Source organism: Colias croceus, chromosome 11, assembly GCF_905220415.1.
Source record: "Colias croceus chromosome 11, ilColCroc2.1".
Taxonomy (NCBI): domain Eukaryota; kingdom Metazoa; phylum Arthropoda; class Insecta; order Lepidoptera; family Pieridae; genus Colias; species Colias croceus.
In genome coordinates this window covers 9546525-9568920 of record NC_059547.1, presented here as the reverse complement: position 1 = coordinate 9568920, position 22396 = coordinate 9546525, and the positions used below count along the sequence as shown (strand labels likewise).

The 22396-nt window shown below is 32.8% G+C and overlaps 2 protein-coding genes across 2 annotated transcripts in view; one reads left to right on the top strand and one right to left on the bottom strand.

Moving 5' to 3' along the window:
* Positions 1-7313: 7313 nt before the first annotated feature.
* LOC123695817 (B9 domain-containing protein 1) lies at positions 7314-8741 on the bottom strand. Its single transcript, XM_045641752.1, has 3 exons — positions 8399-8741; positions 8011-8238; positions 7314-7548 (listed from the first exon to the last, which is right to left on the bottom strand). Exons 1-3 carry the CDS (start codon positions 8646-8648, stop codon positions 7427-7429), a joined length of 600 nt encoding a protein of 199 aa, XP_045497708.1. The 5' UTR covers positions 8649-8741; the 3' UTR covers positions 7314-7426.
* A 338-nt stretch (positions 8742-9079) lies between these two features.
* The window catches only part of LOC123695818 (muscle M-line assembly protein unc-89-like), a 19899-nt gene continuing 6582 nt past the window's right edge, over positions 9080-22396 (top strand). Inside the window, exons 1-4 of the mRNA XM_045641753.1 lie at positions 9080-9674; positions 17276-17410; positions 18331-18428; positions 22119-22201. Of these exons, the coding sequence (XP_045497709.1) occupies positions 9603-9674; positions 17276-17410; positions 18331-18428; positions 22119-22201 (388 nt within the window). The 5' untranslated portion in view covers positions 9080-9602. The remainder of the gene's footprint in view (positions 9675-17275; positions 17411-18330; positions 18429-22118; positions 22202-22396) is intronic.

Sequence of the window (22396 nt, the reverse complement as noted above, 5' to 3'; positions counted from 1 at the left end):
TATGCGCACGCGCCGAGCTTACCGCATCCGAATCCTGTAGCCGACAAGCAGGGTACAGGTAGTGGCAAATTAATAGGACAATTTAATATAATGAGATTTATATTATTAGAACTGGCTCGTAGTTTTATTAGAACTCATTCTAAGTTTAGTACAAGTTTAAGTGTAATTTTTTTTTTTTTGCAATGGAACAGATATACATAATTAGTAATAACTTAGTTCAAAGCCTTTTTATTTTATAAATTACTAGATTTCCGCCCGCGGCTTCGCCCGCGTTTGCAAAGGAAAACCCGCATAGTTCCCGTTCCCGTGGGATTTCCGGGATAAAAACTATCCTATGTGTTAATCCAAGTTACCCTCTATATGTGTGCTAAATTTCATTGTAATCGGTTCAGTAGTTTTTACGTGAAAGAGTAACAAACATCCATACATCCATACTTACAAACTTTCGCCTTTATAATTGTATATTAGATTAGGCGGGTCTTCACTGGATGAACTGCTTCGCGCAATTGCTTCGGGAATCTGCTCGTTTTTGGAGACCCGACTATTAGAAACGGGACATTTACATGCGCCGTTTCATCGAATTTTTATTTAAACTGGATGTTTTTTCATTAAATTATTATATGCTTGCTTTTTATTCAGAAGACAATAAAGAAATAAACGTTTCTTTTGTGTATGAAAGTACGATTATTACCTATCGCTCTATCGATGTTTACACCATAACAATAGTGCAATAATAACAATGTTTATTTCTATAAATAATATAAGTGTAATATGTGAAGTTTATCACAGGTAAGATATAAATACTTTATAATAAGCGTGCATTGACGACCAACGAACCGAACAAGGCCTTTGCAATTTTATTATAAATCTCATATCCTATGCATATAAATAACATCATGAGGATAATACAATTATTATAATGTTTTCTTTGAAGCTTTAGGGCTTTTAATGTGTATACCGTAAGAAACAAAGTAGTCGATAAAATAATAAATCATTTAATAAATATGTTTTAACTCTCCTAAAAGTGAGGCAGATAAATTAACAGTTTTTACACTTAATAAAGTTTAGCTTTTCATAGGAGTATCGATATTTTTGCTATTAAGTGTAGACGTACAATCACGATTAGAACGTCTGGAAGGCTCACGGACGCATGGAGCAACGTAAGTATTGTATAATCTACATCAAAATCATGAATCTGTATCTAATTATTTAATAATAACATTTGTAATGTTATAAAAAATATATACATTTTATAATAATATTTTTGTTAGTTTACACTAGAAAATTTTCACGCAACAAACGACTCATAACGGACTGATTTAATTCAAACTTTGAACACCTATCAAGGATCGGTGACAATGCAATAATTTCATGGGTATAAGCTTGTTTTTTAGTTATATTTATTTAATTAATCATAATATATTATATATATAAATAATATATATATTATATTATTATATTATAATATATATACATAAGAAAATCCAATATGGAAAGACCTCAGGGAAAGACCCAGATTTAAGAGTATTCTATTTCAACTCCGTAAGGCGTAAGCCAATCCCAAGGAAATGATCTTACCTACTCCCTTTCGACGTCAAAAATAAAATCATATGTTTCTGTATACTAGCCCGGTCAATTTAAACCAAAAAATAAGGGTACTAACTACATAAAGTCCCAACAGGCTGAATTTCTGTGAAGTTGTTGAAAACATAATTATAAACAATGTCTAAAAGTTCCCCATCATTCCATATACGTTATCTTTGCAGTTTCCAGCACAGCGTTTTTCAAAACTAGGTATTCAACTAATTTTAAAAATTATTTTACCATTAGAAATCTACCGAGTAAGAAAAGCCAAAATTATATCGTTATCAAGAGTTCAAAAGGATAGTCATATTTATATATTTTTTTTTTAATTGTATTCATAGACTTCAGTCTGGTAAGTATAGTATCTCAAGTAAACTCATAGGCTGTATACAGTATATTGTTCTGTAAAATAACATGACCTTCCAAGTCCAAACATTTGTGATTTTGTTAATTATTCCTTTTAGTCAGCTTCTTTGCCGAAGATGACATCGGTAAAAATTAAAATAAAAAGTGTTTTTGCAATTAGGTATAAATAATGTGTAATGAAATAGCGTAAGTAGTATAATGTAAAATATTATAATTTGTTTTGGCCGAATTCAAGCGTAGAGTGAACAGGTAGGTACCTTCTAGGGAAGCGCGCTCCATCTTAGACCACATCTCAGCTTAACATCAGGCGAGATTGTGGTCAAGCGCTTCCCTATAACCAATAAAAAAAAAAAAAAAAAAAAAAGAATTTAAAATCATCTTGTGGAAAATTACAAATTAAATTAATCCTGTTTGATTCATTACTATCAAAAGTCAAAACATGTAGAAAAAACCTCGCAAACTTAACTCGAAATTAACTTACGAAGATATTTTTTATTCAATTGATGCATGGTCATGGATCTAATTATGTATACTTGTTTCTAACTTTGAGAGACTATTTAGGTATAATAATTATAAAGATTTACTTACTGGGCACATTGAGTTACTAAAGTAGGTAACTCAATGACTGGGCACTGGCTATTAATAAATTATAGGTGATAGGCGTAAAATCCAGTAAATTAAATCGTAGGAAAATCTAAAATTACTACCATATAAGCAGTATGCGCCTACTAGTATAGGTAATCTGTGGATATATTATGCGCCAAAATATTGCAATCAAGGAAAGATATGCATTAATTCGTCATTGGGAATGCCAAACGACAGTTAGACTTAAATGGATATTTTTGTTAACATTCTCTGTTTAATTAAGTGACTTAACACCAGTCATAAACCTTATTAAGGCGAAGGTTCCCTTATCAAGTCAAACACAAAAGTAAGCTAATGGTTAGGGAGATTAGTGAAAAGAGTCCTTGACGATATAATGTAATTTATGTATCTCTGAAAATATCGTAATGAAGATGTCCCTAGAAATATCAGACGTGATAGAAATGCTGATGAGTGATAATGACTAGGAATTAATTCGTCAAATAGTCTGTTAAAAACCATAATGCAACTTTTTATGGATATAAACTTTTTATATAAGAATAACTACCTAGTTCCTTTGAAATGCCAAAATTTCTATATATAGTAGGTTTGGAAATGTTATATATGTGCTATATTCTCTTATTATTATATAATACTAGCGGTCCGCCCCGGCTTCGCCCGTGGTACATATTTCGCAATAAAAGGTAGCCTATGTTCTTTCTCAGGGTCTAAAGATTGTCTGCGCCAAATTTCATCAATATCGGTCCAGTTGTTTATGAGCCTATTCATTACAAACAAACAAACAAAGTTTTCCTCTTTATAATATTTAGTAAATTAAATCGTAGGAAACAAATGATTTGGGGTGAAGTTTTATATGTACCTCTGGTTTTGTCCGCGGGTGTAATCGGGACACAGCTGTCAGCTATTACATTGGCTATTACCTACCTTGTATTAAATTGCATAAGTAAGAAAAATATCTCTAATATCTATTTGTCTTTTAATATATTATTTCATAAGTACATTATATAATTTGTTTTTAACGTAAAATAATCTGTCATAGAAAAATAAGTTGTATAATATCTAGGACGCTCTAATAGCTTAGTTAGAGCAAAGCAGCTACTAGTTATTATTCTGTGGCAAAGCCTAATCGCGTATTGTTTATTGTTTTTAATATCGATTTAGTAATGAGCGCGACGAAATGGAAAAACACTACTGAATTATTTTATTACACAACGAATTTGATATTTTTCTCGTCATTGGTTAAGGTTCACTATACCTAATCATGATAAACCCTTATACATATATACGTAATAGAAAATATGTCTTTGCAATAATATACTTATTATGTAGATAGTTAGGTACCTATGGGACATTTCGTGTTTTATTATTTTTTATGAAATTATTGTACTTAAATAGGCAGTAAAAAATAGAGAATCCAATGCTATGGAAGTAGAACATGAACTTGGCTCATAAAAAATTTAGTAATAATACTTAATAGATAGGTACAATAATTGACTACCTATAAAAGCTATGGTTGCTGTTGATCGCGATTTTTTTTTTTCTTTGTTTATTCCAATTCGCCATTTATTTTCTCATGACTGTTTGATTCATCCAGAACTAAACTTGTCTTCAAATTATTTAATATCGACAAAAGCAAAAAATTCGAGTTCAACGAACTGTAACAAAAATCAAAACTAGATTGTATCTAATGACTTTTAATTTATTACTTATGTAAGTGGTAGTCATTATAACGTTTTTTTTCACCAATACCTCCGAGTACATTAAACTGATTACTATGGATTACTAAATTAATTATTGCAACATTTCAACGGTCAACGGATTTGGAGACAGATAAAATAAAATCCTCGTTTTATAAAGACTGAGCACAGATAATTTACGTGATATGAGTTGCTGATAAACATATTGTGAAACTTTTTATTCAATAATAATTTTTAATTCACATTTTATGACGATGTGCAGAAATGCCACAAATGAACGTTTTATAATAACGGAAAAGGCATGTGAACCCGTATCTACTATCTAGTAAGTCAAAGACGAAGAAATAGTTGAAAAAATTTTACTCATTCACGGCACAGCTAGCAAATGAACATGCGGGTCGGCTGATGTTATGGAATGAACATATCCTTCATAATTTTTCTGTCTGGGATAGAAGGAGGGTTATGTTTCTCGAGTATGCATGTAGGTATGTATGTCAATATTTTTTTGGCATTGGCACGCTGAGCCCAATCAGATTTTAACGCCTAATACGCTCTCCTGCCATAATACCTAATTAAAATCACACACGGAATCCAGCTCTTTCCGAAGTAGGTGCACAATTAAAAACTCATTTTTCAAATATACAGTGTAATATTTAGATAATTACCTGTCATTATTGAAGGTAAGGTATAATTTACGCACCATCAAATCACAATATAGGGGCTCATATCTTGCGAATAATTGATTTCACGGCTATTGTAATTATGAACAAATAGTCCAGCAACATTTGCTCCGGAATAATTGGCATCAAACCAGAATATAAAAAATAAAAAATTATATATGTAAGTAGTTACTTATAAAGTTTGTTATTATTAAATCGACACTGAAGTTTTATGATTTTCAAAAACCATACAATATATATTATTTATATCGCAAATAATGGCGTAGAAAAAAAACTAGGCGGGTATAATATGCACTAATAGGCAGAGCGGGTAACCCTGTAAATAATACAATGACTAAAATATTTTTACCAATCTCTCAGACAACTTCTGTTTCTTATCTTATCTTTTGATCCAGATTCTCCGACAGCCATCAATAACTGTTGCATAATTAACTAAACGATAGATATTATTTATTATTTAGATTTCGTTCTTCCATAAAATATTATGGTTTTAAAATTTAAATAATCGTGAATATCGTTCAAAAACCGTTATTTTGTTATCATCTCGTATCTCCTTGATATTTGTAAGATGGAACCGATAATGATTTTATTTTAAAAAGCCCTGTTTAATAACGGTTTATTCCATTTACAACCTCCATAACAACATGCGTAAAACCTAATTTATTATATTATACTCTGTAACATCGTTAAAACTTAAAATAAAGCATTTTGTTGTTTTTAATCATCCAAATCTGTTTATATTTATATACTTACCTAATCAGTTCATCTAAGTTTTTGTACCATTGATGGGGTCAAAACTCAAAAGAATCATTTAGTATTAAATATTTTACAAAAACAAGATACGGTAATTAATAAATAGCTACAGGCTACTAATTCGCACGTTTCCAATTTGGTTCAAGTATTTTTTAATCTTTGTCAAGCAACAAGAGATATGCTCTATGGTTAAAAACGCGGGTAGCCTAGACATCTGTGCTAGACACCCTAGACACTAGTACCTAAGGGCGTATTCAGAAAGAAAGCTTGAAACTTATAAGCGCTTATCGGCGCTTGTCATCTTCATATATTTTCCTGCGCGGGTTACCAACGCTGACAAGCGCCGATAGGCGCTTATAAGCGCTTATAAGTTTCAAGCTTTCTTTCTGAATACGCCCTAAATAGATAATACATAGTTTTATACCTACCTGATAATAATGACCTAGGTATATGTGCTATTATATTATATTTATATATAAAAAGATTTCGTGTAGGTGTTGTTTTCACGTAGGTATGTACTAAAGTTACGTTTATAATTACAGAGCATTTCAACTGATGAAGTACCGTGCTGTAGGTATTGTGTCATATTCCGACGGGGAAGAACCACAGTTTAAATGTTTAAGTTTATGCTTTCTTTATACGATTAGAAGTACCAACTTTTCTAATAAAATAAATAAGCTGTCATAATTCATTCATTACTGCAAATAGAATAATCGTTTAGGGGAAGAACTAATAAATTTTGGTTTTTATTTGGTACTTAAGTTACAGCATTTGTGTTACAGAATATTGATTTATTAAATAGATACCGTAATACGTGACAGAAATAATTCATTCATCACCACAAATCGGTTCATTCATACGGGGAAAAACCACAGCTAATGGCCTGTGAGCCAGCAACTGATTTTCGTGGTCAAATCTTCTCGGAAAACTAAAATAGTTCATAATTGTATCTTGAAGCAACACGAAAGCATATGTGGGCTTATTATTGTATACTAGCTGCTCCCCGCGGTTCCACCCCCGTGACTGCTCTCCCGTTGGACGTAGCGTGATGATATATAGCTTAAAGCCTTCCTCGATAAATGAGCTATCTAACGCCGAAAGAATTTTTCAAATCGGACCAGTAGTTCCCGAGATTAGCGCGTTCAAACAAACAAACAAACAAACTCTTCAGCTTTATAATGATTTAATTATACATGTACCTACAATTTAAGCACCAACGTTCTTAAATATATTTGTAACTAGGTTTCCGCCCGCGGCTTCGCCCGCGCAGTCAAAGTAAAACCCGCATAGTTCCCGTTCCAGTGGGATTTCCGGGATTGCGTCATTTTCCCGGGATAAAAAGTAGCCTATGTCCTTTCTCGGGTATCGAAATATCTCCATACCAAATTTCATGAAAATTGGTTCAGTAGTTTAGGCGTGATTGAGTAACAGACAGACAGACAGACAGACAGAGTTACTTTCGCATTTATAATATTAGTATGGATATCCTCCTGATTCCGAATTGATTGTCAGCTGATAAGGTCCATGAAATATTACGTGTTATGTTATATTGCAAATATCACGCAATTTTTTCTGATTGAAACAAAACAAATTATACTCTTTAGATCCATTTAATTTAAATTGTATTTTTCTTACTTATCTAAGTAACTACTATAGGTAATCATATTTATTACATAAAATAATGAATAAGAAATAGTGCATATGCCAGGTAAATTGAGGCATTCAAGATAAATTCGTACAATCCTAATGTAATATTTCAGAATAATTTTTCGCCGGTGGTTGATTATCATATCCTAGTTTTCTCAAATCTTTTGATAACATGTTCATCTTCATAACAACACTGCCGTATGACTCCGTCCGTAGCACTAAAACACAAAATTAATTGTTGGGTATTATCTTGTAATGTGCACAGAAATACATTCACTAATGGACCCACACAAGTTCAGCAAGCTCTCATTGTGCTCACAAATCTTATTAGGAAAATGAAAAAAATCAAAACATAGCTAATATTGTTTTGATATTTTCTTTTATTTTTTACTGCAGCCTGTAGCAGACATTCAGATTATATTTTAATTATTTCCAACAGGCTAAATACCATTTATACACAATACCATTTATACAAATTTATAAACAAAAAAAAGACGTGTGGCACTCGGGGACTGCCGCGGTTAAGCTATTGCATAGCATGCCTTCAAGCCACACCTCCGAGCCCGTCGGAGTGGGGAGCGTGAGGTTTTTTCGTTACGGAATTTCTCGATTCGGTCCCCGCGCTCAAGGCCCACGATAGAAGCTATGCAATAGCTGTTTGTAGAATATTGAAAACTTACAATAATTATCCTTCCCACTAGCAAGCATCTTCGGATCCGCCAATTCAGGTTTCTTGCCCGTCAACCAAGACACCCATTCTCCTAAAATTGTTGCAGATCTTGGCCGTACTAGAGAAGCCTCCACTTGATGATTACCAGTAATTGGGGGCAGGAGGAAGAGACCGTAGCCTCGGAGACAATCACCCATGATAAAAGTTTTAACTCTCACTGTCACTATAAGCTGTGGCCCTGTTATTACAACAATAAAATTTTGATGTCAGGAAATATTAAAAAAGTTAAAATAACGTTTTATATGTACATATATTATAATTGACACTCTTTGACACTAAGATAAGACTTTAACAATATACAAAACACTTATAAATATTTAATTAAAGTACCTACTTACATCCATACACATTGGTGCTACCAAAAACCATTTCTATAGGTAAATTAAACACAACTTTCTCAGGATCATTGCCCGAACTTGCAATTTGACTCGTACCAGAAGATAAACCAGATATTGGTTCCCAATCTGGACCCCATACTATATCGTATTGAAGATACAGTTGATCGTCAAAAACACCGGCAGGAAATAATACATATTCTATTTGACCATTGAACGACACTAAAAACTTTGTGACTTCAGTATCTCTCATTTTAATATCAAATTAGTTGAATTGATACATACTCCACTCATATATAATATAGGTAATGTTAATATTAACCAAGTTACCTAACCAATTCTTGAATAGTTCAACATTTAAAAAGCACAGGGTAAACAACTACAATGGTTGCTATAGCAACGTAATATTGCCAGTTACATTAAATTAGCAAGTGGCTACTTGTCTATGAATATTTTACATGAAAATATCTGACATATTTTTCAAAAGTAAATATTAGACAGTTAAGCCATACTTCTATTATACATTGAAATAAAGATGTATTGATGATGAAGAATAATCGTTAAAGCGAATTAATTATTCGTATGTATTATTTTAACAAAACCATAGAGAAGGAGCTTTCGTTTCCGTTATCCTGTTTTATCGACGGTGATTATTTCTAGCAGTTTTCTACAAGATGGCGCTAATCGAGCTTTCAAAATCCCAATCGGCCACCATTGTTGCGATTGAACCTTGTGCAAAGTTTTACGAAGTTTGCATTTTTTAGATAACTATTAGTGGTTTTTAAGTTTTTTCTTACGTAAACATAGTGAAAGATATTCTGCGAATTTAAATCAAGTATCAAAAATAACCTCTAGTGCATATTTTCAAACGCTTAACGCGATCAAAATGTCACGCGAAGTGAGCATCAGATCCGTGAACACCATACCACACTCGAAATAAAAGTGATTTATTTTGAAATAAGCGTATCAAAAACTGTAAATAAGTGTTGTTATCATGCCAGGATGCTTATAAGAAATGATAGTTACATGTGACACAAACGTGCGCCGATGAAAACATTTAAGAAATTTCTGTACACGTCGTAAAGGAGCGCAGTTACGCGGGTGAAAACTTTAAACTCGCCGGTATCATTATGGTGGACTGAAGTAACAATTGTTGGAGCATTGGAATTCATTGAGTGATTAAAGTGCCCTGAGGCTTCCGCACACAATGTCAGGCGGGTCGCAACATAACCCGAACGGAAGGCAATCACAGCTTGGTAGTGGCTGGAGTCCTTTGCAGGTGGTGTAGACTGTTTCATTTATTTTGTTATTTTTCCCTAATGCAACAAAATATTAAACATCACTTTAGATGTTATCATTCTAAAGTTTTCAAACTTATTTATAAAACTAACAACAACAGTGTAAATAACTAAATAGTACATAAATAAAGTGATTTAAATGATAATATGAAAATCTATGTATACATAATTCAGTTTATTATATTGCAACACAAGAATCAGCTGTTTGGAATATTCATGTTGACACTTGTGCTACTTTGCTAATTTTAGGGTTGCCATACTCATGTTTTTATTTTTCAATTAAATATGAAATACTTTTATCAAAGTTAAGATTTTGTGTTGGGTATGTAATAAAATCAATAAAAATATTGCTTAATTTGTATGTCTTTATTGTAACTCAATAATTTAAACATAATAATAAATAAGCACAAAAAATTACACTCAGATTATAAGTACAGATTTTCCTCAATGCTAATCTTAATTTAAATAAAAAACAATTTTTAAAATTCAAATGTAATGAAAAACATTAAAAAAACAAAATACAATTAATGTATTAAATGGAAAATTTTAATTTCATTCTAAATTTCATGTGACTATATTCACTATTTATTTTTTTAAGTAAGTACCTCATATTGTTAGAAGGAAATTAAAGTGGTCTAAAAAAATTACAGATTAAAAACTAGCGGTCCGCCCCGGCTTCGCCTGTGGTACATATTTCGCAATAAAAGGTAGCCTATGTTCTTTCTCAGGGTCTAAAAATTGTCTGTGCCAAATTTCATCAATATTCATTACAATCAAACAAACAAACAAAGTTTTCCTCTTTATAATATTAGTGTAGATGGGTGTTTCTCTGCTATTTGGAAACTCATTAGTACAAGACTGTCCTAACCAAAATTTATCAAATGTTGAGAATGTTTGTCAATACAAAGCAAGGTAATAGTATATCAAAAATATATATTAAAGAAACACACACATTTTTTTCTTTGTTTTTGAGTTATGAGCGGTTTTGTGCAAAATCGTGACAGGGTAATGTTGTGACTAACCAGGGGAATGTTTTTATGAAAAAAAACTAATATTTTTGTATGTTTAAATAATCAAATCTTTATTTTTATTAGCACTTACAATGTGTAATTATTACTTAAATAATCAACGAGATCAAAACTTAATTCACTTACAAAATAGAGACATTTTTATAACATTTGTTATAAACTGAACAAAATCAACTTCTTACTTTAACAGTCTTTCTAAAATACTGATTGTTTGACATAAGTCAGCTCTTAGAATGTTAATTAAAATAAAACAAAAATATTACCTCTGTTATCGAATTATCACAATAAACTTTTTTTGGCTTACAACTAAGAAACATTTATACTTTTCAGGTAACTTGAAATAATTATTATTGCTGGCACAGTATATCATTAAAAATTAATTTTATCTTTCAGGGAAGCATCTCTTATTTCTCAAAGACATGTACCGATTTTGGAAAACTATAAAATAATCTACTTCCTTTAACAGTCACGTTCGGATCAGGCAACTTTTCCAATATTTGGTCAAAACCGACATCAGACATATCATTCTCATCTATTCTAAACTTGTAGCCCTTGTTATCACAAATTTTCAGAAAAGTCACTGTTAGTTCGCCGTCCTCATCATCTACTTTATTAACAACCGCAGCATAACGATATTTCCTGTTCCCGACAATAAACTTAACTAAAACGTAGTCACCACTGTTATAATAAGTTTGCTGAAGGCCGCTTGTACTAGGCTCCGCAATATTATCAAGATCAGTCTTAGTATTTTCAATCGGTCTTAAAAGGACAGTCTCTGTAATGCAGTCATTATTCCGTGAGAATTGAGATAGCGGGATTTCGTCTTCGGAATCGGAGTTTGTGTAGAAATCCTCGACGTGAAGTTTTGCCACTTCGTAGTTCATAACACCTAGGTTAAAATGCTGGCATTCTTCTTCACAAGGGCAGCGTAAGCTCTTCATTATAAGTTTGGCAGTGCCTTGTGGCAATCCCAAATATCTTCCCCTTAATCTGATGTATTTTAAGGGTGCCATAAAAGCTTTTCAATTTTTTGGGGTCTTTCAGAATATCCATAGTCATTTTTTAACTGCATCATCGTTAACTGTAAATAGAGTGATTGAAGGACACCTTTGACGCACAGAGTCTATAAAAGATTCCAAACTATCGATATCTCCTCCTGCAGCAACGACAGCATCAGCAGATCTTTCCTCATATCCTTAACCAATTTTATGCTCCATTTTTCCTTCTTCTTTTGGTATTTCAGCCTTTCTTTTTCTTTCATTTCTTCTAGTTTTTGAGGGTCATTTTTAAGTCGTTGATATTTCAATCGTTCAGCTATTCATTTATGTTCTAATATTTCTTCTCTTGTTTTGGGTGGCTTCTTTTTAGGTGGCATTTTGAGCTATAACCTACGAAAAAGAACGATAAATATATTATTTATTTATTTATTTGATACATATTATTAACACTGAGGAAGATTGATGCGCTATCCAGCAATGAAGTCTTTACAAAACTTAAAAAACATTCCCCTGAGGTAAGGAACACTCCCCTGTGCATATAAATGACAGGGGGATGTTGACCAGGGGAATGTTTTTTTAACTTGAAAACCAAATAACACAAAATCATTAAAACATATCACATTTATAACACAGATGTGCAGACATGATTGCCAGTAAAGTAATTTAAACAAATTATCTTAATTAAAACTCTTAAAATATGAAAACAAATGCTCACCAGTGGAGTGTTCGTACTAACGGCCACGACGCGTGGTTTACATCCAAACACAGTGGTGCTACTGACAAAATGGCCGCTGTCTATTTACATTGACAACCGAACGAACTTTACACCGTTTGCGTTCCATTTCACGGTTGAAATGTTTTGGACTAATAACCTAAGTGATTTTCGCGCCGTTTTCAAATGTTACCAGGGTAGTGTTTTAAAAATTTGAGGACAAACTTTGTAAAATTTTTTTTCAATATTTTTTTATTATAGACATGTAATTTGTAATTTAAAATATGCCACAGTCTTCTGCAATTACATATTATAATTATTTAGTAACGAATTCACAAGTATTAAATATATATAGGTATCAATACTTCTTATTCTGGAAAAGGGACATACCAGGGGAGTGGTTTTTGAGATGTATAACATTTTTTTTCTCGAAAATTATTATATTAAATTACAAAATGAGCAATTGTGAACCAAGAATACCACATTTATGTTCATATTAATCCTAAATAAATAGAAATGATAGAACTTATTCTAATAAAATTTGCTTGGGACAGTGATTTTCCATTTAGCAGAGAAATGCCCAGATAACAATATAGTAAGTAAGAAAGTGCTTGTTATCTCACTATTAGTAATATTTCTTTCAGTTTCCAAACCAATTCATCATGTGAAATATCTAATCTAATGTTGGAAAATATTTTATCAAGTTTAGAATTTGCTGTCATTGCAATATAAAGTAGTCCATATGGTAATTTGTGTGCTAAGATTTATTGGTAACCTGTTTAAATAAATAATTAATAAGTTAGTACCATTGATGACTGGTTATTTTCATATTTTCTACCATTAAGTAGAAAGTTAGTTTATTAGTTTTGTACAATTTTCACACATGGTGACACAGCACGATCTGATCCCATACTAAGCTTTTTATTGTGTTATGGAACCAGATGGCTGATAAACATACATATATAATCCATACTAATATAAATGCGAAAGTAACTCTGTCTGTCTGTCTGTTACTCAATCACGCCTTAACTACTGAACCAATTTGCATGAAATTTGGTATAGAGATATTTTGATACCCTAGAAAGGACATAGGCTACTTTTTACCCCGGGAAATAGGATAGGTTTTATCCCGGAAATCCCATGGGAGCGGGGTTATACAGCTCTTATATTATATGCGGGGGCTATGCGGGTTTTTCTTTGACTGCGCGGGCGAAGTTGCGGGTGGAAAGCGCATTTTAAATAAATACTTATATAGATATAATAAACACCAGGACACAGAGTAAACGGTTTTCCCCGGGTGGGAATCAAACCCACAACCTCTTATCTTTAAATTTAATGTTTTAGGTATCAGTATTGATATATGAATTAGGGCTACATTTTTTTGTAAAATTGTGTCAAAAATTGTAAAAATTTATTTAGAGAGGATTTGTATTGAAAATATTGTCCGATTTCATTCAGTGACTTTTTATTTATTCTTAAAACAAACTATAGATTAATGTAGGTGATATTATAGGCGGAGTATATTTTTATAGCATTTATATATACATTCATGTTAGCTCAATTGTGTTGATTTTAAATAAAACCATAACAATATATCGCATCAAAAGGTAAAAAACTTTTACAATTAGTCAGGTTCTACAATATCATTAAAAAATATTAAGTAGTTTCGATTTAGTAATTTGGTTTTCCAACAAGTTAGCAAATGTTAGTTATTTATTTTTATTTTTCTTTTAAATAACTAAAATCCAGACAATAGATTCATGTTCATTACACACAGAGCTTCAAAAATAGGCATCTGTTTTACTTATAAAGTTTTATTGTATTTAAAATATTAGTGTGTTATCCACGGTAAGAAATAATTGGCTATGCCTACTTGTTTTTTATGTATATCCAGATGTGCACTCTGAAAACATGCCAGACTATGATTTATAACTTTACATACAACTATATTGCCTGACTCTATGTTTCAAAATATATCATTGTTTATTGCCTACTTTTATTTCAAAGTTTCCATAAATTTATTGTGCTCATCTATTAATTAATAGGTATTTAGGGCACAATGATAAATGGTATTAGCCCCTTAACTTCGCGTGTGTTAACAACCTAAGGAAATCACTAAGTTCTGTGATTAACTATAGAATGAAGCTATTAATTTATGCACAATTTCGTTATCTGTGGTGTAATCGTTTATGATTACGATGTTATTGCGGTTTCGCGGGAACGTACATCCTATAAATAAATGTGTTTGTCGGTAATTTGCGAATAGAAAGAAATGGAAATGGATATCAAATAATATAGGTACCTAAGTTGTGAGTATATTATATTATTGCGGAATATATTTATTAAATTTACTAGGTACCTATCTAAGAAATATACTCACGATTATTACCTACCTACTATTTTTTGTTGCAAATATCTATTATTAAACAGCCAGAGTATTACGTCCTCTAACATTGTTGGAGCTTAATATTAAAAAGATTAGCTATATTCATTCTCATAAATCATTTTCATTTAGATTTATCGTTGTTTTTATTACTCCTACTAGCTTTCCGCCAGCGGCTTCGCCCGTGTTTTCAAAAAAAAAACCCGCATAGTTCCCGTGGGATTTTCGGGATAAAACCTATCCTATGTGTAAATCTAAGTAACCCTCTATATGTGTGCTTAATTTTATTTTAATCGGTTCTGTATTTGCGTGAAAGAGTAACAAACACACACATACACATCCTCACAAACTTTCGCATTTATAGTACTAAGTACTAACTAGTAGGATCGGATTAGTAGGATTTAAAGAGATATTATATCACATCAATAAGAGCATTAATATTAGGAACATTAATACAAAAATATCGGTTGAGGTCCTACCTATAAAAGAAACGACCGTCTATTTAATCGTACGCATTCTAAACTTAAAAGGACCTTGTCCTTTTTTAATTATGTTGTAATTCAATATGCCGGATACCCTAGCCAAGTAGATAGGTATTGAGGTCCGGACGCGGCTTCCGGCTATCGTTTTAGTGCTTAAATGTAAGGAATCGGAACTTTAAAGACTTAACAGGGTCATAGTTTTGTCGAATTCAATGCATGGAGTTTAACTTTATATTATCTAGTTGAATTCCCCTTAAAGTTAAGGGTTGTTCCACAATTTTAGGTAAAGTGTTTTTATTGCGTGATGTTCAAAGAATGAAGTAAGTACCGAAATCATCCCAGTTGCACCATAAAGGTCAGCAGTCTACTAGCAATACTCTTTGTAAAATAATAGTAACCTAGTCCTCAAAATGTTCACGACAACAGCGACTAATGTCGTCTTAATTTTTCCTCTCAAAGTGGATGAGTTTCTGCAAACCACGTAGAAAAACGTTCATTGGTTTTGACTTACAACAAAAAAAGATACGCCTAAATGCGCGGAATACGATAAAATCACAATTAAATTATTAATGGTCAAATGAAGTGGCGTATTTTTTTACGGTTACAGCAGCGTCATCCACTAGCGTACTTTACGAGAGTTCCCTTTAAGAGACGCGAAATGATAATCTTACTTGCAAATTTTCCTAACATACCTACAATATTACCAGAATGAACAAAATATTCAAATTAACAGCTATTTTTCGAATTGCAATGAAAAATACAAGAAATAACAATTAACAAAAGTAGTATGTTAGATATCTAAATTATATTTTTTTAATTCTAAACATTTTTAAATTTATTCAAGAATAATCAAAATACTTTGTATGATTAATGTGTTGGTACTGTATTACAATGTACAGGAATTATAATTTCAAATCACATTTTCATAAGGAAAATAGACAAAAACTGAGTTTTATCAATATAAAATAGCTAGGTATATCAAAAGATTTTTTTTGGTCTACAATAAGATGTGAACACTTCTGAGACTATAATATTATGTAGTGTGATAACTAATTGGTTTTGCTTAAAACAGAAGAACAAAATTGGGTTGCTGCTCATGAGGAAAATTGGAAAAAGTTGGATGAAACTTTTACCTGTTCCGAGGCTAAAATTCTCCGCATTTTTCCAGTAACGTGGAATTTAGTATCTTATGTGATATGTCGAATCCACACTGAAAACAGTGATCTTCCCATCTCATGTGTGTTTAAGCCACTTTTCTTTACAAGAAATGTTATGAAACCTCGCTTGAACTTGCCCGCGTCAAATCGTCGGAACCTACAAGAACCCAAGAATTCTAGATTAATGGGGATCATCGGACGTCTTCAGATTCGTCAAGAATGTGCTTACGAGTTACGACAGAGGCATGAGCACTATTTCTTGATTATTATTTAAAACACGATTTCTTAAGCGCGGTTGTTTCTTTCGCTCGTTCCACGCGTTCAGCTCGGATAAGTGTCCGCTTACCTTTAGTGGCTCGGCCACAAAGTTGGAAGTTCCAAAAAGACAAAGAACAAGTTCCAAGTATCTTGGAAGTTCCAAAAATCTGTTGATACTGGAATTTTATGATAAAAATACTAGCTAACCCGGCAAACGTTGTACTGACTTACTATTATTTAGGGGGATGAAAATAGATGTTCGCCAATTCTCAGATCTACTCAATAAGCAAACAAAATTTGATGTGCATCGGTCCAGCCGTTTCGGAGGCGTATGGTAACTAACATTGTGACGAGATAATTTTACATACCTCTATTATTAGCTGTGCTCCGCTCCTGTTGGCCTATAGCCTTCCTCGATAAATGGGCTATCTAACACCGAAATAATTTTTCAAATCGGACCAGTAGTTCTCGAGATTAGCGCGTTCAAACAAACTCTTCCGCTTTACAATATTAGCATAGATTAGTTATTGTATCAGCATAAATGTAAAGAATCTCCAACATCAGTTACAGGTGGCGAATCTGCTAGCGCGCGCGCCGCAAGCGCACATGGCGTCCGAGCGAGGCGTGACGTGGCACACGCCGACGCCTCCTCCCCACCTCTACCACGTGCCGGCGCCTTCGCCCCCCGATCCGTTGCAAGTGAGTACAAGACAAGGAAAAATCTAGATAAAAAAATTGTGTGTGAAGGCAAAAAAATTATAACTAAATGTTCTATCTATGCTTTGCTCATTGTTAAGGATTTCTATGTAGATATTAAATCCTGTAATTAATATAATTTATTCTCTACATTATTTGACTGTGTATTTATTATAATTTAGAGTATACTTTAATGATTATGTCATTAAGTTCATAATAATTTTATTTTACAAAAATAATCTCTGATGCTATTTTTTGTATGACTTGACTTTTGCTTTAAAAACTTATTACTGCCATCATACAGACAAATTTTAACATATAGGTAATTCATCAGCTAGCCTAGTGTCATGGTAATTTGAGCTTTTTAGCATTCCAATTATGTGTATATATATGAATCATAATTATCTCATAATGGACTTTCATTATTCAAAATAACGCATTTGCATAAAATCAATCACGCTTCTATGAAACTATCAATTCCTATGTACTCCAATTACTCATTTCCAACTAACTCTCGAATATAATCATGGGTCATACTCGTCTGTTGCGATCCAAATAAGAAAAGGAACGTTATTAAACTGTATCAAATATAATTAAAAATACGTTTTACTTATACACTAGACCCGGGCGAAATCCCTCGCCTGGGTGGGACCATAAACAAAAAGAAGATTTACTCAAAAATACTTTTTGCATATCAGTAACGGTTAATTTTATTTTTCCCAAAACATCAATCTTAAATACAGACTTTATTGTTTAACTTTGATTAATAATTCGATTGAATTAGCAGTTATGACATTACAACAAAGCTCTCAGTCGATCCTATTCTTACTTGGATCCCAAACAAAACTTACACTAAACTAAATATTCTAAACTTTTTGTTTCACTAAATACTTGGACTATCGTAGGGTCTGTTACATTTGCAGGCCATGAAGGCGGGCGGCAACTCGGTGTTCCGGCACACGGCGACGCCACCTGAGCTATACCGGCATACCCCCACGCCGCCAGATAAACATTTGTTAAGGTGAGTTGGTAGGAAATCTACACTAATATTATAAAGAGGAAAACTTTGTTTATTTGTTTGATTGTAATGAATAGGCTCATAAAGCTCAAAAGGCTAGGTTTTATCCCGGAAATCCCACGGGAACGGGAACTATGCGGGTTTTTCTTTGAAAACGCGGGCGAAGCCGCAGGCGGAAAGCTAGTATAGTATAAGTGTAGTCGTTTGTTGTACATCATTTGAGCTATCAATGTAATGAAAATGCCTATTCATTCTATAAATGTTTAATCATAATATTTATTAACCCTATAATATGTGAAAAAATAATAAGAATAAGTATAGATGGTAGGATGTTGTAATAAATAAGAATTAGGCTATTTGAAATAACCCATTGAGCCCCCAGCGCAGCGGCCCGATCGGTCCACGACACAATAGATTTTCTATTGTGTCTGTGATTCCGGGGGCTGAGTTATTATGGGCTGCAGGAGCCGAAACGGAATTGAAAATAAAAGTTGCAGTAGACTAAGTCAGATATAGAAAATATGTTTAAATTATAGTCAATAGATCAGGGATGTCCAATCAAACAAATGGTCAATAAAAATGTTATGGTGAATTATATATATTTAGCAATGGTGGTACTGTAAAGTCCGTTTGATGTGGATTATACATACTGTATCACTATAAACTTTTTTTAAGAATAATACTAGTAAGATAACATAATAGACACTTTATCTGATTATGATTTTGATATCAAACCTGTGACTTAATTATCAAATCAAAATCAAAGCAAATCAAATCAAAGCATTAGGTGCATCAATTTGCAAGTCTAATACATGGAAATTATAGTCTATTTTGATTTACATACATCAAATAACACGAAAATAGTGTCTACCAAATTTGAACAAATTTAAACATGATATTTGTGAATTTGCATGGTAATTGGATTTGATGATAATCTTACTTATTTTTAGAATTTTGCTATCAAATTCGGTCGGAAAATAATCTGTTGACTAATAATTTATTTGCCTAAGGGCTGATTTTTCAATCGTTGGTCAAAACTTATTCGTCGAATAACGCATAAACTATCATTTCAAAAATATTTTCTTCTTGCCTTTATTTGACAGTTTATAGGTGACATTTTAATATTATCGTATAATACTTTATTGGATGGGTATGTTTTAACTAAGGATTGAAAAATCGGGCCTTAATGAATCAAGAGGGTTTCCTAGAAGAACAATGTTTGCCTAGTTAGTTTCAATATACAAATAGAATCTGCTAATACCTTAAGGCTAAGCGCGCACCACGATTTTAATTTTTGCGACACGATTTCAAAATCACGCTGTAGAAAATCGCAGAGAGTACGGTGCGCGCACAGCGATAATTTAATAGTGATACTTACTCACTTTCATCATGGATTTCGTACAAGTTGCTTGTCTTTATTTACTACTTAGGAGGATAAGAAGAAAAAAAAAGAAAATTCGTCTATATTGGACTCATTCTTTTACAGCAGATAGAATTGTCAAAAGTTTCTTTTATCCATACTAATATTATAAATGCGAAAGTAACTCTGCCTGTCTGTAAATTTGGTATAGAGATATTTTGATACCCGAGAAAGGACATAGGATCGGTTCTATCCCGGAAATCCCACGGGAACGGGAACTATGCGGGTTTTTCTTTGACTGCGCGGGCGATGCCGCGGGTGGAAAGCTAGTCAGAAATATAATGAACTTCGGATGTATCCCAAAAAATTCTTTGGCTATTATAGAATGAAAATTCCGCCAAAGGGCTGCCCTTTGTGCTTTTTTATTTTTTTTTATTATTGTAACCTTTATGTATATTTTGTTTCTTGTACAATAAAGTGTTAAATAAATAAATAAATTCAAACCTTTGACAGATTACTGAGTTTATGTTTATCAAACAGTACCTACCTATACCACTACGATGTTTACTGTTGGACAGACAAAACACAAGTGAAGTGCCGGCCGGGCCCGAGTGTGCGATTTTATTATCGCAGTGCGCGCGGTACCATACAGTTTCATATTCTGCATTTCATTTTCGCGACAATCGCGTCGCGAGCAGTCGCAGCAAAATGTGACAAATCACAATTTTAAAATCGCTGCGATTATTTAATCGCATGTGCGCGCATTGTCATAGTAACTCATACGTTGTATTTCTGCGATAAAATAATCACGCTGCATAAAGTCGTGGTGCGCGCTTAGCCTAACTGGTTAATAACAACTAGAATGTAAAACATCAAATAAATAACACATTATATTTCACATGTCCAGAGGCGGCTCGCCCTAAGGAGCGCTGGTGCAGTGAACTCCCATAAATAATTATAATAAAATCATACTCCTTAATTTCATTATTAATATTAATTATTACTATTTAAAATCAATCGTAATCGTAAAAAACTACTGGCAATACCAATGAATATATCCATCATTCCATACACCTGTAGTTATAATACTGTATTATAAAACGCGCGTAGCGGAGCGCTGACGATTGCGCTCCAATGAGAAAATATTTAGTACATTTTCTAATACGAAATCCAATAGGAGTGAAAGAGATAGTTTTGTCAGAGTCCTGCGCGTGAAACAGAAGATTTTCTATGAAAAAATAGCAAAATTCGGAGCGCCGCGCCGCTCCCGCAAACGTTGCCGGTTCGTTTTTACCGCGCGCCACAAGACAGCGATTGCGCGCGAGGTTGCCACTCAAACTATATAAACAAACACTCTAGTCAACTTGGACGCGCGCGAATGTATATTCGGGAATTTTCTTATTAAAATCATAAGATACGTCTTGACTGTTGAAATAGCCTGTAGTTATCAGTATTACTTGTGAGTGTTAAAATGGACAATTATAATGTGGCGTTCATTAAAAAGTGTGTTAAAACGTTACAAATTCGACTTGAATTGAAAGCTAAGGGACCGCCACGGCCTGGACTTGACCTTACGCAAAAATGTACGACAAAAACGAAAACATATACGCGTGTGTTTAAATCCGAATAATATGTGAAAACACCGTGGTTGTGTGGTTGTGATGAACATGAAAGCAACAAAATATTTTGTTTTCCGTGTCTTTTGAAACGGGCGTTGACGACTTAGCTCATCTTTCAATCAAGATGAAAAAACATTCACAATCTCGGGCGTCTATCGAACGACAAGACATTCGTAAAGCATTAGATTCCGCGTACCGAAAGTCAATACGCGAGTTCAATGACCGTGTCGATAAAAACAGACATATTTTACGAAGGTTAATAGATTGTGTCAAGTTATAGATATTATTGCACACCAAAAAGAAAGACGTACCTATGCATTTCCTTTATAAGTAATTTTTTAATTAAACCATGTAGGTATTTTCAGTGTTTTATTTCAAGTGAACACCCATAAAATTTTGTCACGAGCCGCCTCTGCACATGTCTATTTAGAAAGGCAGACGTTTATTCAACAAACATACCATATCGCGAAATGTATGTTTGTTTAACTGCTAAAATATGTGGGTTCAGTTCATTTTATTTGTATTGTATAAAATAATAAAAGGAAAGTTGTAAACAGTATTTTTATCAACTTATAAATATTTATGAATAAATTAGTGAAATTACTTATTGTAATGTTTTTAAATTAAATATATTATTGTTGTATATAATATAAGTATATAAAATAACTTGATGTTGTTTGCATTTGAAATTTATTTCGTATTTATGTTTTTCAGGCATACACCGTCACCTGGTGATGTCAAAGCAGGTTCGGCGATACCGCCTGCAGACTTGTACCCGCATTTAGGACCTAGCAGAGGTGTGCAACATTTTTTAAATATAAGGAAATGTGATATTTTCATTTGAATTAATAGTATACATCATACACATTCATATTATGCTGGACGCGTGAACCAATCTCGGACTACACTCGGAATTATGCTTAATAATTGTCTGAAACTAAACTTTGCTTGCGCATGTATTGGTCAAAAATTTCTTATGAGTGATACATACT